The following is a 13,661-nucleotide window of genomic DNA, read 5'->3' on the forward strand; positions in this document are numbered from 1 at the left end:
ACTATACACTTTAACCTACAACTGGGACTTTTGATTGTCCAGAAGAACAGAACACAGTTATAAGAGTAAAAGCTTCATATATTTCTCTCTATAATGACTTGCTACACTAATGCACTTATTCCAGCATTATGATCATGGATGAAGTACTTACTTGAGATGAAGAAGTGAATGATGTGATCAAGCACGTTTTTGTAGCGTTTGTGGAACCTTTGGCTTTCCACAGCGCAACGAAAAAACGGAGCGACTCCGACTCGCGCCACTTCGGTTCAAGCGCAAAAAGAGCAAAACCGACAGAGGAGGCAAAGAGAGAGAGAGAGAGAGAGAGAGGACACATCACGGTATCATCACGCTGCCTGGAAGAACAGGCTTATAGTTCATTATTTATTGCACACTTTGCATGACCTTAGTGTCCACATTGAGCTTTTTTATTAGAGTTATTGCTTATGATTGTGATGGTTGTTACAGATGTTGTGCAGATGCGCTGGAATGAGGCATTAGTCTGAATTAGTCTCAGAAGTTGTGACCAGACGTTTTGGGAATAAAAATGGAACAAAGAAAAGTTTAAACGGGAAAAGCAGAGGTTTTGTGTCCGTATGGACGGGAAAGCAGCAGCGGATCTTCTTCACCCAGGGAGCTGGACTTCGTCATCTTCTCAGAAATAAAATATCCATAACTATCTTTTTCTTCATTTAAACAGTGCGATTTTCACTGGATGTCAAGTGGAACTACAGGAATTTGGATGTGAAAAAAATTTAAATAAAAGGCGATTAGAGATGGAAATGTCTAATTTCTTTTAAAACCCCGGGATCACCGCACCTTCATTCGGATTTATCATGATTTTATTAAATATTCTGGCACTCCTTGTTTTAGCGGGTAAGTTAAAGCAAAAGACTAAACTTCCTGTTAAACCAGATTTCACACAACAAATAACGAAAAATGCAACTTTTTGACATTACTGATAATGCTGGGAGAAAAGTCGCATCTCTCTCTCTCTCTCTCTCTCTCTATAAATAAATGCATACACACTTCAGGAAAAGAAAAATGTGTATTAATAATTTAATACGTTTTATATACACTGTATTTAAAATAGTTTTACGAAAATACGAAAATATTTTTAAATTATGTAAAAATATTAGTAATATTATATTAAAATATTATACATACTATTTTTCTTTTCCTAACACGTTTATAAAATTATTTTGGCTGACTCTCTCTCTCTCTCTCTCTCTTTCATATATATATATATAATTAAATTTTTTTTTTTTTTTAACTTTTATGTGTTCGCATTTGAAGTGATAAAAAGTCGCAGTTTCTTCATAATCCTGCAGGTGGTGTGTTCCAATCGAGTCACCCATTGGCACACATTGGTGTGGAAGGAGGAATTATTTGCTACATTTGTTTGGAATTGTTACAAAATCTGAAATTTTTTATACTGTATTTAAGATCAAGATACAGGATTTATAATTATATAATATTTAAGATCAAGATACCTAATGAATCGGCACCCAGGTATTATGATGATATCGTATCAGATCGTCTCTATAAGATAGCTATATATATATATATATATATATATATATATATATATATATATATATATGCTAGTTTTAGGGATACTACATTTATTTTAATATTTATATTTAAATGTCTTATTACGTAATTTCATTAATCATTGTTTTTTGGTTTCATTTCGATTGTTGTTTTTTTCTCAAAAAAAAAAAAATCCAATATAAAAAATTACGGAAAGATAAAGGTACACATGATGTACCTCAAATGTTTTCCGGGAATTTATTAGCACACACAGACACACTATCTGCAAATGCCATTATTGAGAAATTAGCAGGTCTTCCGAAACTAATATTAATCATTATGCTAATTAGCCTAAATGACTTAATGTCAACCTTATTCAAAAGGAGAACAAATCTAGTTACAGAGCTCAAAGTAGACAATTAAATTAGAACCATTATGTGTAAAAGCTGACATGTTAAAATTAAATAATATAAATTACATATTATTTAAGGAAGTTAATGAAGTACTGGTATGCTAATGTTCATTTAACAGTCAGTGACAACCAATAACAATTAATCTGTCACTATCACAGTGAATATTAGCCATTAGCTAGATGTTTATTTTATTTAGATTTTTTTGCTACAAGTTTTATGTTTTATCCAACATAACTTTTTAACCTTAAATGGTGATCACATTAATAAGTAATAGGTTAATTAATTAAATGGTTTTATTAATTAATGTACATTTTGACTATTTAGAAGGGTGGCGCAAATGCAGTTGCTAGTTAAGATTGTTAGTTGGTATGCTAATTACAAACTAGCCTTAATGTCACTTCTGGTCATTAGCATGTCGCAAGAAGATTGTTGGGATTATTCTAGAGCATTATGTAAAAAATGACATTTAGTATTTTAGATATAAAAAAATCGAAATATGCAATACTAATTTTTAAATATCTAAAATATGAGATGGAATTAAAATTGGAATTTAAAGTACATGCATTTGCTGACAAGTCAGTCTATGACTGCTCTCTTGCTAAACATTGCCTCGCAAGGAGTCTTCCTAATGATTAAACTAGCATCTGTTGTTACGAGGAGTTTGCATGTTCTCCCCATGCTTGGTGGGTTTCCTCCCGCAGTTCAAAGCCATGCAGATTAGGTTAATTGGCGTTTTTAAATTCCTCGTAGTGTGTGAATGATTGTGTGTATGTGTATGCATTGCGATAACACCCCGTTCAGGGTGTACCCCGCCTCGTGGGACAGGCTCCAGGCCCCCTGGCTGTTAAAAAATAGATTGCACCTAGCATTCTAGTTATTGTGTTCTGTATAGTTTTGATAGAATGATAATAAATTGCAGTGGAAATCAGTTAAATCAGTTGAAGTTCTGTGTATTTTAAGTAATTGATTATAAATATATATATATATATATATTTGGAAGCATATTTGCATGGGACAAGGTTGTGTGATTGTGTTTGTCCCCGGTTACTTACAGTATATTGTTCTCGCGTGCCGGGTGATGTAACGTCACGGTTGTCATGCAAAGCAGGAAAATTATAGTGACCGAGACCTAATGATAAAGGTAATGTACTTATAAAAGTATGTACTGTACTTCATCTAAAAAAACTAATTATCAAAGAAGCTGTATTGTACTGTGAAGTTAAACTGATTACTAATTGATCATTGATTTGTTTACTCAAACTTTCGATTAATTATCGACTCCCATCACTATTGACTATAGGTTAACTTAATAATGCCTAAACACAAGGCAATCTAAACATTTTAGCTGCCAATATTAAATCGGTGACCAAACCATTATGAAAATGAAAGCATTGTAGCTAGCATGCAGTCAACTGCTAATTAAGGTAGCAAAATCTTGGCTTGGCAGCAAAACCTACACAAAACCTTTCAGTAAAGACAAAACTATGATTTATTTTTAAAAAAATCAATTGCCATTTGTTAACTACTATTTTGCTTTATTATCTGTTGTACCTGTCATAATTCATGGCATCTTCTTTATTTAATATTTTCTCTGTGATGTTCTTAAACTATTCAGAAATACAAATAAGTTAGCCAACACCAGTATTTGGATAGCAGGCTATTCATTCATTAGACTGTTTATTTCCTGACAAATTGTTAATGGTTGATATTGATATTGATTTCTGGCTGTATTTATTTACAATCATATTTTTTGCCAGCCCTCATATTTATTATTATTATTATTATTATTATTATTATTATTATTCATAAGTAAACTTTGTAGTTTTGTTCCACATCAGTTAATCTTGCTAACTCTTGCTTAAAATATATTTGTGACATTTGACACATTTTTAGTCAAGGTGCAACCCACCAGGGATTAAAAAACCAAGCTAAAACTGTTAATTAAACACTGGTTCTATTAACCGGCGAATATTTGTTATGAATTTTATTTACTGTGAAATATCTCATAATTCTTTATTACAGAAATACTTAATGTTCACGTGAGAAATCAATTACAGCTGTTCCCAAACTTCAGACGCCTCAAAATCACAAAAAAAGGCTGAGATAAAAGGAGATTAAAATAATTAAAACCCGGTGGCTTTTTTTTTTAGTTACTTTGTTAAAGTTAAACATTTAATCATGATTGTTGTATGGTCATTTTAAACTTATTGTCAACGTAAGCACAGTCCAGTAGGAACAGGCCAGTGGCGGCTCAGTGGTTTTAAAGTATCGAGTCATGAATTGAAACGTTGTTGGGCCATTAAGCAAGACCCTTCTCCTGTCACTTCCTCAGCTGTAAGTCGCTTTGGATAAGAGAATCAGCCAGATGAGTACAATCTGGGTTAGTTTAATGCATAATGTTTTGGACTACTGATCAGAAAGACCCAGTTTCAAACCACCAAGATGCCACTGTTGTGCCCTTGAGCAAGGCCCTTAGGTATAGGGAGATAAATCTAAGTCACTCTGAATAAATACATCTGTCAAATGCTATTAATGTAAAATGTAAGGTATTTAGTGAGTGGCACCTGAATGGTTAACTGATCAGAATTCAAGCACTACCATGCTGCCTCTTGTGCAAGACCCTTAATATTCAACTACTCAGCTATGTCTGGTCTCAGATGTAAGTCGATTTGGAGCAAATTGTCATGGAAATATGATCTGAGTAATTCCGTTATTACCCAGTTCTTCCCCATACACACCAAATTCTCTAATGTCAGTTAGTTCTTCAATATTTGTACGGAATAATGTAGGACAGACTCTGACGATGCTGAATAAACCCCCTCAGTAAAGCTTGTTCTTTCAGCAACAGGGATTTAGTCATGTAGATAAACGTCCGCAGAGCTGAAAAGACGAGCAAATCACGGTCACAATCCCGGGACACACTTTAAATCTACTTCTGCACAAATTGCAGTCATTAACAAAATGTGAAACTAGCTATATTTCATTTTTCAATTAGTTTATATAGCGCTTTTAACAAGAGTCATCGTCACAAAACAGCTTAGCAGAAATCAGTCTCCAGACTGCTAATGAGTGAGGCGAGGAAACACATCCTGGGAACAGCAAAAAAAAAAAAAAAAAAAAACGGGGTAAAGAATTAAAGTCTTAGAAAGAGGAAGGCATGCAGAGATAAACCATCAGTGATATAATGAGTTTATTAGCCTGAACTGAACTAATGGGAGCATTCAATTTTACTTTTTTTCAATAAATCAAGAAAAACTATTAAAGTTAAACTTTCTGTCCAAAAGTAAAATAATGTTTTAGGAAACTTAATGTCTAGGACACCAGGAACATTTTTGCATTTGGCTGTTACAGTGTATTTCCTTTGTCATTTACATTTATTGTTTGAGTTTCACAGCTTGAGTCAAGTCTACAATACAAAGTACAGTGTGTTTCCTGTTAGGATATAATGCAAAAAAAAAAAAAAGGTTTGTGTGGCGGTAGTGAATGACCGAATGTCTTGTCCCTCCTCCCCACTACAGACGAGGTGGCTGCTTTTGAGAATGTGGATTGGACGGGGCCCATGGACTGTTTACGTGCGAGCGAGATGTGTAACCAGAACGCGCAGTGCAGCTCACGTTTCCGTATCATGCGCCAGTGCCTAGTTGGCCGGGACCGCAGTGCCATGCTGGAGAATAAGGAGTGTCAGGTGGCCCTGGAAGTCCTGCAGGACAGCCCGCTGCACCACTGCCACTGCAAGAGGGGCATGAAGAAGGAGCTGCAGTGCCTGCAGAGCTACTGGACCATCCACATGAGCCTCAACGAAGGTAAACGTCAACCTTTCTGTCATGTCCTACATTTAGATTATTTTGACTACAATATTTAACTATTAGAAGTACAATTTAGTATGCAAGCAAATAATGGCAGTAAAAGTAGTTGCATGAAGGCAACTTATATTTCATGTGTTATTATTATTATTTCTGGAAAAGTAATACAGAGGTATTTGGCCAAACCTGCAATGCTTTTGTATCCAAATACATATACTTCAACATGGAGTCGGTCCCCCTTTTGCAGCTATAACAGCTTCCACTCTTCTTGGAAGGCTGTTTCTGTAGGTATTCGTGTCCATTTATTCTGTAGAGCATTTATGAGCTCAGGCACTGATGTTGAACGAGAGGGTTCTCAGTTCCAGTTAATCCAGTTCATGCAGTTCAGTTCAAGGTGCTCGATGGGGTTGAGGTCAGGGCTCGGTGTTCAGGCCGGTCAAGTTCTTCCACACCAAACTCATCAAACCATCTCAGTCATGTTGGAATAGAAAAGGGCCTTCCCAAAACTGTTGCCACAAATCTGGAAACATAGCATTGTCCAAGATGTCTTGGTATGCTGAAGGATTAAGATTGACCTTCAAATGGGGATAAGGGAATTAATTAAACCACCTGATTTCAATAATTAACAGGTTGGGCCAAATACTGTTGTCCATATAGTGTATGTGACAGCATCTGTGGTTTTCTTGTCTCGTTGACAGCATGATGATTGTACATGGCTTATAATAATTTGCATAATTTTTATTTTACAAATTAATATATAATATAAAACTAGCCTTCAAATTCACTAAATTCACCCAAGTTTAAAACAACACACACATATAATTGAGGCCAGTTTTAGCACTGAGTCCATAGGTCACGTTCAGCATACTTCAGGCAAAACTCCACTGGAATTACTGACTACGCATACGTTACCTGTAATAAATCGCACCTTTTTGCGATTAGATAATTCTAATCAACATTTTTGTGATTTTAACCTCTACGCAATTAATTGTGCAGCAGTATATGCTAATAATATCTATACACGTATATTCCAGACATGCTATTCCGTGATATTCCAGACGTTCTAGACAGCTAACCGAAAACATGTAAATAAAATCTGCGTTTTATTCAGGAAGTTTTTGGCCGTAGGGTGACAAATTTGTCCTGCTTGTTTACTTTCAGGTTCCCTTATTTTGGACAAGTTTGAGTAAAGAACTGCACAAATCCTTGCAATTGTCACACAATTCTCCAGTTGCATCTCAGTTCCCATGGCGACAAGCACCACCTGTTCATGTTTTGCAGCGTTTCACAGGCACGGCAGGGTGTGAGTGGAGAAACTAATCCTGAACTAATCCAAAACAGGTGTGCACAATCAGGTACTATGCTAATGACTAGAGGTGGGGTGGAGAAAGGACCAAAATAGAAACAAATGCGGACATGAGCACATGATGCTTGTCGTCATGGCAACCACCTCATGAAGGAGGGATCTATGAGAGATATCGGTAATACTTTTTTTTTTTTTTCACCAAATCTTAAAAGTTTTCATAAAAGACAAACATGGAAGACAAAACAATTGGCTTTATTGCTCGAAAAATACAATACGTTTACAAACCTGGGTGCATTGTCTGTGAGGCTGATTGCAGGTCATATGGAAGATTTTGATATACAGTATTGATCTCTGGTTAAAATTAACTGGAAAACATTATGTAGGTAGCGTATCTAGCTAGTGACCTGCTAGCCAGTCTATCTACATTAATAAGCTAACAGTAAATTTGTGCCCTTCAGCCATGACCAAAAGTTTTAAAAATAACACAAATATTTATTTATATATTATAGTCTCCTGCTTCAGTGTTTTTAGATCTTCGTGTCAGATGTTACTATGGTATACAAAAGTATAATTAAAAGCATTTCATAAGTGTCGAAGCCTTTTAGTGACAACTACAATAAGTAATTTCATAATTACATAATTGCATAATTACAGTATGCAAAGGGTCAATATTTGCAGTGTTGAGCCTTCTTTTTCAAGACTTCTGCAATTCGTCCTGGTATGCTGTCAATCACCTTCTGGGCCACACACACAGGCATTATCAAGCTGTTATTGGATTGATTGTGGTTGCTATCGGAGGATAATTTTGTTCCCTTCTTTATTCATGGCTGTGTTCTTAGACAAAATTGTGAGTGATCCCACTCCCTTGGCTAAGAAGCAACCTTACACTTGAGTGATCTCAGGAGGCTTTACTGTTGGCATGACACAGGACTGATGTTAAAATTTGCGATTATTTTAGGATCCATCATCATGTTGACTGATGACCAGGTGGGCACTAGTGAATATACATAGCAAATGTGCATTGAGTTCACAAGGTATGGGTGTTGCCTTGAATACAATACCTGTCAAGAACCTATTTTATCTAAATGCTGTGGAAGACCCTTCTATTTTAAGTACAGTATCAAGAGATTAGGTAATTATTGTGATATAAAGGAGTGATATTTGAACAGGCCTCGTACAGCTGTGCGATTAAAGGCTGCGTTCACATTACAAACCACATTGTCTCCATTCCGATTTTGTGATCAGATCAGATTTACGTGCCATGACGATCCACATTCATTATTGCGACTGACTCCAATGTGGACGCGTTTGTCATCTGAAACAGCACGCACGAGCACATCGATACGTCTTTGCTCACGACATCAGGGCTAAAACACAGCATGTGCGACCGCTCGTTCAGTTTAAACAATGAATGCATGTTTCAGAAAAAAATATGGCAAGCAGTTATTCGGCTGAATTTATTAGGGTTCAGAAGGAAAAATGCTATCAGTGCTGTCAAATCCTCGAATTAAAACACGTATTCCGATCTAGTCATTCTCATTCAGGTAGCATGTCCGTGTATCGGATAATTATCTGATCTAGAACCACATACAAAAGTGACTCAGATCCGATCTAAAACACAGCAAATTGCATTCAGGCAGCCCTAAAAAAATCAGATCTTTGCCAAATCAGGGTAATAAAACAAAGCCTATCTCAGGAGACTTGGGGCACAAGGTTGGGTAGACCCTGGTTTTGGAGGAAATCTATTGCAGGGCACTCAAACACACACACTATGAGCAATTTGGGACAGCCAATTAGGCAAGCCTGAATGTCTTTGGATTGCACAGGGAGAACATGCAAACTCAACATGCACACAGACCCGATGCGGGAATCGAACCCAGATCCTGGAAGCACAAGGCGACGGGGCTAAGCACTAAGCCAGTTTTTGATTCACACTCTTTAAATATTTTGTCAAATATCTTAACTGCTCTAAAATTTATGCATTTCTTGAAAAACATACCCCCGTCTTAGCAGAAAATACCAGTTCAATCCTCCACAAACACCCATATTTTTGAGTATTGAGTGAGTAATTAGGACAATACTGGAACCTACTGGACTGGAGTGTGGAGCAGAAGATCAGCAGGGAAAAAGACAAAGACAATCGCTTCATATGAGATCCAGCATTTAAACAACAATTCAGTATGTATGTTTAGTACATATTTTTTTTTTATGGTGTTTAATACTTAAAGCTTTACAAAACACAGCTGCATTAACCAAACTAGGCATTGAATATAAATGCTGTTTAATAGGATCAGATTGAAAAGTCCCAATATCCAAAAACCAAATGAAATTGAATCGACAGTTTAGAGTCAAGATTCAAAGCTCTAACGCCAAGTCAGGGTTTTTCATTTACAGGGCACTGCTTTATCTGCAGTGGTATTTAGCTATTTCTGCTGATGTAGGCACATGACTCTGAGATTCTGTTTGTAAAGTACAGTAACGCCAGCTGTGTAATGTGTTCTACTGTTTTAGGCTTGTGAATGCTAACAGACAGCTGAAAGGCCTTTCCCTAAGAGCACTAAGTACTTTTAGAGAGCTGCTGAGTTATTTAGAAGCTGTACAAAGAGTGAGTAGAGGCGCTACTATTCTGGTTTTAATGTGAGATCCAAAATGGAAAAGTGTACTGTTTTAATACTGTGGTGCTTCAGTCGTCTTTATTTTTGTGGTGTCTTGTAAAACAATGTCTAGGACTAGCGCAGCTCAAGGTTTTATAGGAGAGTTTGCCACATACTTGCTGTTGTGCAATATGTAAAGCCTCATTAGTGTGATGGAAACAAGCTCAGTGGCCAAGCTAACTCAACTCAATTTAACAACAGGAAGTGATCAAGACCATGAGTTATTTTTTATTATTTAACCTGACTTTTTTTGATTATTAACAGCACGTTCCATACATCAGAGTTCGTTTTCCAGCTTAAACAATTTAACTATTAAAGAATGACATCGTCTCATCACACTCCTAGGGTTAAAATCTTGCTTCTGGTGTGTGTGTGTGTGTGTGTGTGTGTGGAGTTTCTACAGTATGTGTCCCATGTTTGATGGCTTTGCAACGGAAGGTTTTGGGATGTTTATGGAAAGAAAGAGGATGAGGGGCCACTGAGACAGGATGCGTGTGTTCGGATGTTTTATCGACCGTTCAGATGTTCAGGAGCAAGGACACTGAAGCAGCATCATCTCAACTTACCAGTATGCTCGGTTTGTTGAAAACCAGACGAGACCTGTGGTTCGGTACAAAAAGACATAGATAACGTGATACACAGAGCTGTGACTACGCAATCCGTATTTGTTTACAGTGACGTGATTTCAATAGGAAGGTCGCATGACAGAACTCATGAAGGTTATTGGCTGTGAATGAAGACTAGATATCTAGGTATCTATAGTGGGGTTTTCTGTTGTTCAAGAAAGTCCTTAAAAAGAAGCAGTGGATACAAAATGGAAAGAAGAAATAAAGTGGATGTTGTGACTTAAAGAGACAGAAACAGGGGAGGCCAAGGGACTAGTGACCCTGCATTCATATGGCATGCATGGAAATGGTTTTACTTAACATTGGCCAAAGTGCATTAAGTTCACTTTAAGTAGGCAAACCTTCAAGGGTTTTAATATGTCTGCTTTTATTTTCTTTATATAAAGGTTCATGTTCATGTAACATCTCCATATAACAGCTATACATATATTCAACTCTTTTGGTAAGGCTTTCCACTAAGTTTAAAGGTTTGTTTATGGCCAACTTTCAGACTTTGTGAGATCAGACCCTGGTGCTGGACGAGAAGACCCGGCTCGCAGTCTCCGCTCTACAGTAATTCATCCCAAAGGTTTTCAATCGGCTGAGGCAAGCCGAGTCCTTCCACATCAAACTCGCTGATCCATGTCTTTATGGACCTTGCTTTGTGCACTGGTCCGCAGTCATGTTAGAAGTAGTGTAGGATTGTTTTTTAGGAGTTGGGCTCAGCCCCTTACTTTCGAAGAAAAGAAATATACCAAGTCATTTTGGACCATTTTGTGCTCCCAACTTTGTGGGAACAGTTTGCGGTCGGCCCCTTACTGTTCCAACATGACGTTGCACCAGTGAACAAAGAAAGGTCCATAAAAACATGGATGTGTGAGTTTGGTCCTGACCTTAACCCAGTAGAAACCAATATATATATATATATAGTTAAGTGTGAGGAAATAAGTATAAATTATAATTATCCCTGATGAGCAAAACTTCTTAGGAACTGTACTCAACAGAAAACGCTTCCTTATTTGGGATATTAGATAGCAGGGATTGATTTGCGGTCATACTGTGTGTTAGGAGGCTGGAAGTTCAGTATAACAAGAGAGGTATTTCAGTTTATATGGAGTCTTCTTTCGCTATTGGTGCCTCAGGTACAAAACTGTTTGTGGGAATTTCAGTTTTGACCCTATTGAGCAACTGCAGTCACAAGTAATCAGAGAAAAAGTGCCTGCATCAGCTAAGTCCCAGATCATATTCATGATCAAGTGGACCCGTCTTAGGTTACCACACGTATCCCGAACAGACCACACGAGGCCATCCTCAGCAGCGAGTCAGAGATCTCCATGTGACGAGAATTCCAACCAGAAGCAGGGCATTAGGATGAATCAGAGAGGTCCGGAGGGCAGAGGTAGTCTGGATCGCTGGCAACTCAGGAGCACTGTATCGCTTAAGAGAGAGAGAGAGAGAGAGAGAGAGAGAAAGCTCAGTTTGATATACTCGACTGTACTCATAGTCTCAATAGATAAGGTCAATGGAGATGGGCCAATGGCCATTAACTCTTTAAGGAGCTATCGAAGAACCTGAATACAGATAATTACATACAGTAGATACTTGAAGTACTTAAGATATAGAGATCCAGAAACATAGAGTATTGCATTACCCCACCTCACCCTAACCCTTGTGTGCATCGAGGTGTATTTTGGAACAAATTCCCACACTGTTATTAAGAGCAGCGCTGCGTACCCTGAGACTGAATCTGCGGATGATATATATGAGAAGACAAGAACAAACCACAACGCATGTTGTGACACACTGCTTGTAAAACACCCCGAGCGTTTGCATTAGAGTGCAGCTGAATTATTTGGACTGTACTGTGTACACTGAGCGTGTTTGATTATGCAGTGCAGGATAAGGAAGATGTACTCTACCTGGCTTTCATTTGCACAGCTTTTTATTGTGCGGAAGCTCTTGGGAACGTGTTGGCGTCTTTCCCTCACAGTGATGGTGAATCGCTATAGGAGTTCGGGCATTAAGATCAGCGTGAATTATAGATTATAAACCCATCTGCTTCAGCAGCGCCGCTACAAATGAGTCGTATTGACGCAAGTAATCGGTGAGTTACACTCCCAGCACTGCCATTTCAATATCGTTGAGCGGCAGGCCTGCAAAGGTAAAAGGCATACGCACGCACATGAACGTGCGCACACACACACACACACACACACACACATATAAATACAGAGCTCCCTTTCATCATGGCATGTGTGTATACAGATAAGGCAGTAGGCATAGGCACAACTTGGATACTTTAAGTGAGCCAATGATGAAGCCGACTATCCAATGGCTGTGTGGATTAAAATGTGTTGCTTTTGATTGCTGATCTTGCAACCTCATGGAATCTATTGAAACATCATGTTTTGCGCATGAACTTTAATCTGATTGGTTACATTTTGGGAAGAAGTGCAATCTGATTAACGGAAGATGCATTGAGGTAGAACCTGTGGTGTGACTGTTTATTAGAGACGGTGGGAAATTGGTTCACCTATTCCCCTATTGATACAGGATTCTTTTGTGTGATGAGTTATTTACCGCAACACTGACTCCATAAATATATATATATACATACTGTATATATATGAGAGAGAGAGAGAGCACCATATTATATACTGTTCCAATTTTGTTATATGTTTTTCATGTCTGCATAATTATATACAAAATCATTCAGTATTTCCAGATATAACATAAATTTACAAAATAAATAACATCAGAAAGTTACCAGAAGAACTCATTCTCCAGCAAGCTCAGTAAAACCTAACAGATGTTCTCTTATAAAACTGCACACTGTCTAAAACTTCTAATTTTAAGCAATGAGTTTTCACCCCAAATACTTACTGTTTATTTTATTACTCTTTATAGAAGTTTCTTTTATGGAGAAATGTTTTCAAAAGCATCTTTTTGCTTTTGCCATAATTTTTGTATGTGCCCAAGACTTTTACACAGAACTATAAGTAAGACAGCTGTTAGGTTTTACTGAGCTTGCTGGAGAATATGAGTTCTTCTGGTAACTTTGTCACACTCGCTCCTTTCTATTTTTATGCAAATCTCAGGAGCGTACATTAGGTTTTTTGTTCCCATCTAAAAACTGGTCTGTCTTGTACTATATATTTTTTCCTCATTATACTCAATATATATATATATATATATATTTATCTTATTATATTCATTATACTCCCTGTCAGAGTCATGCATATATTCTCTTTTAATGTAAGTTATTTAAAATTTTTTAAGTTATATAAGGAAATACTGAATGATTTTGTACATAATTATGCAGACATAATAAACATATACAGTATAACAAA

At 37.1% G+C, this 13,661-nt stretch overlaps 1 protein-coding gene across 2 annotated transcripts in view; it reads left to right on the forward strand.

Moving 5' to 3' along the window:
* Positions 1-289: 289 nt before the first annotated feature.
* gfra2b (GDNF family receptor alpha 2b) overlaps positions 290-13,661 on the forward strand; it is a 105,391-nt gene continuing 92,019 nt past the window's right edge. For both annotated transcript variants that reach the window (XM_053515596.1, XM_053515597.1), the window contains exons 1-2: positions 290-873; positions 5,462-5,746. In XM_053515596.1, the coding sequence (XP_053371571.1) occupies positions 834-873; positions 5,462-5,746 (325 nt within the window). In that variant the 5' untranslated portion in view covers positions 290-833. The remainder of the gene's footprint in view (positions 874-5,461; positions 5,747-13,661) is intronic.

Source organism: Clarias gariepinus, chromosome 17, assembly GCF_024256425.1.
Source record: "Clarias gariepinus isolate MV-2021 ecotype Netherlands chromosome 17, CGAR_prim_01v2, whole genome shotgun sequence".
In the NCBI taxonomy this organism is placed as follows: domain Eukaryota; kingdom Metazoa; phylum Chordata; class Actinopteri; order Siluriformes; family Clariidae; genus Clarias; species Clarias gariepinus.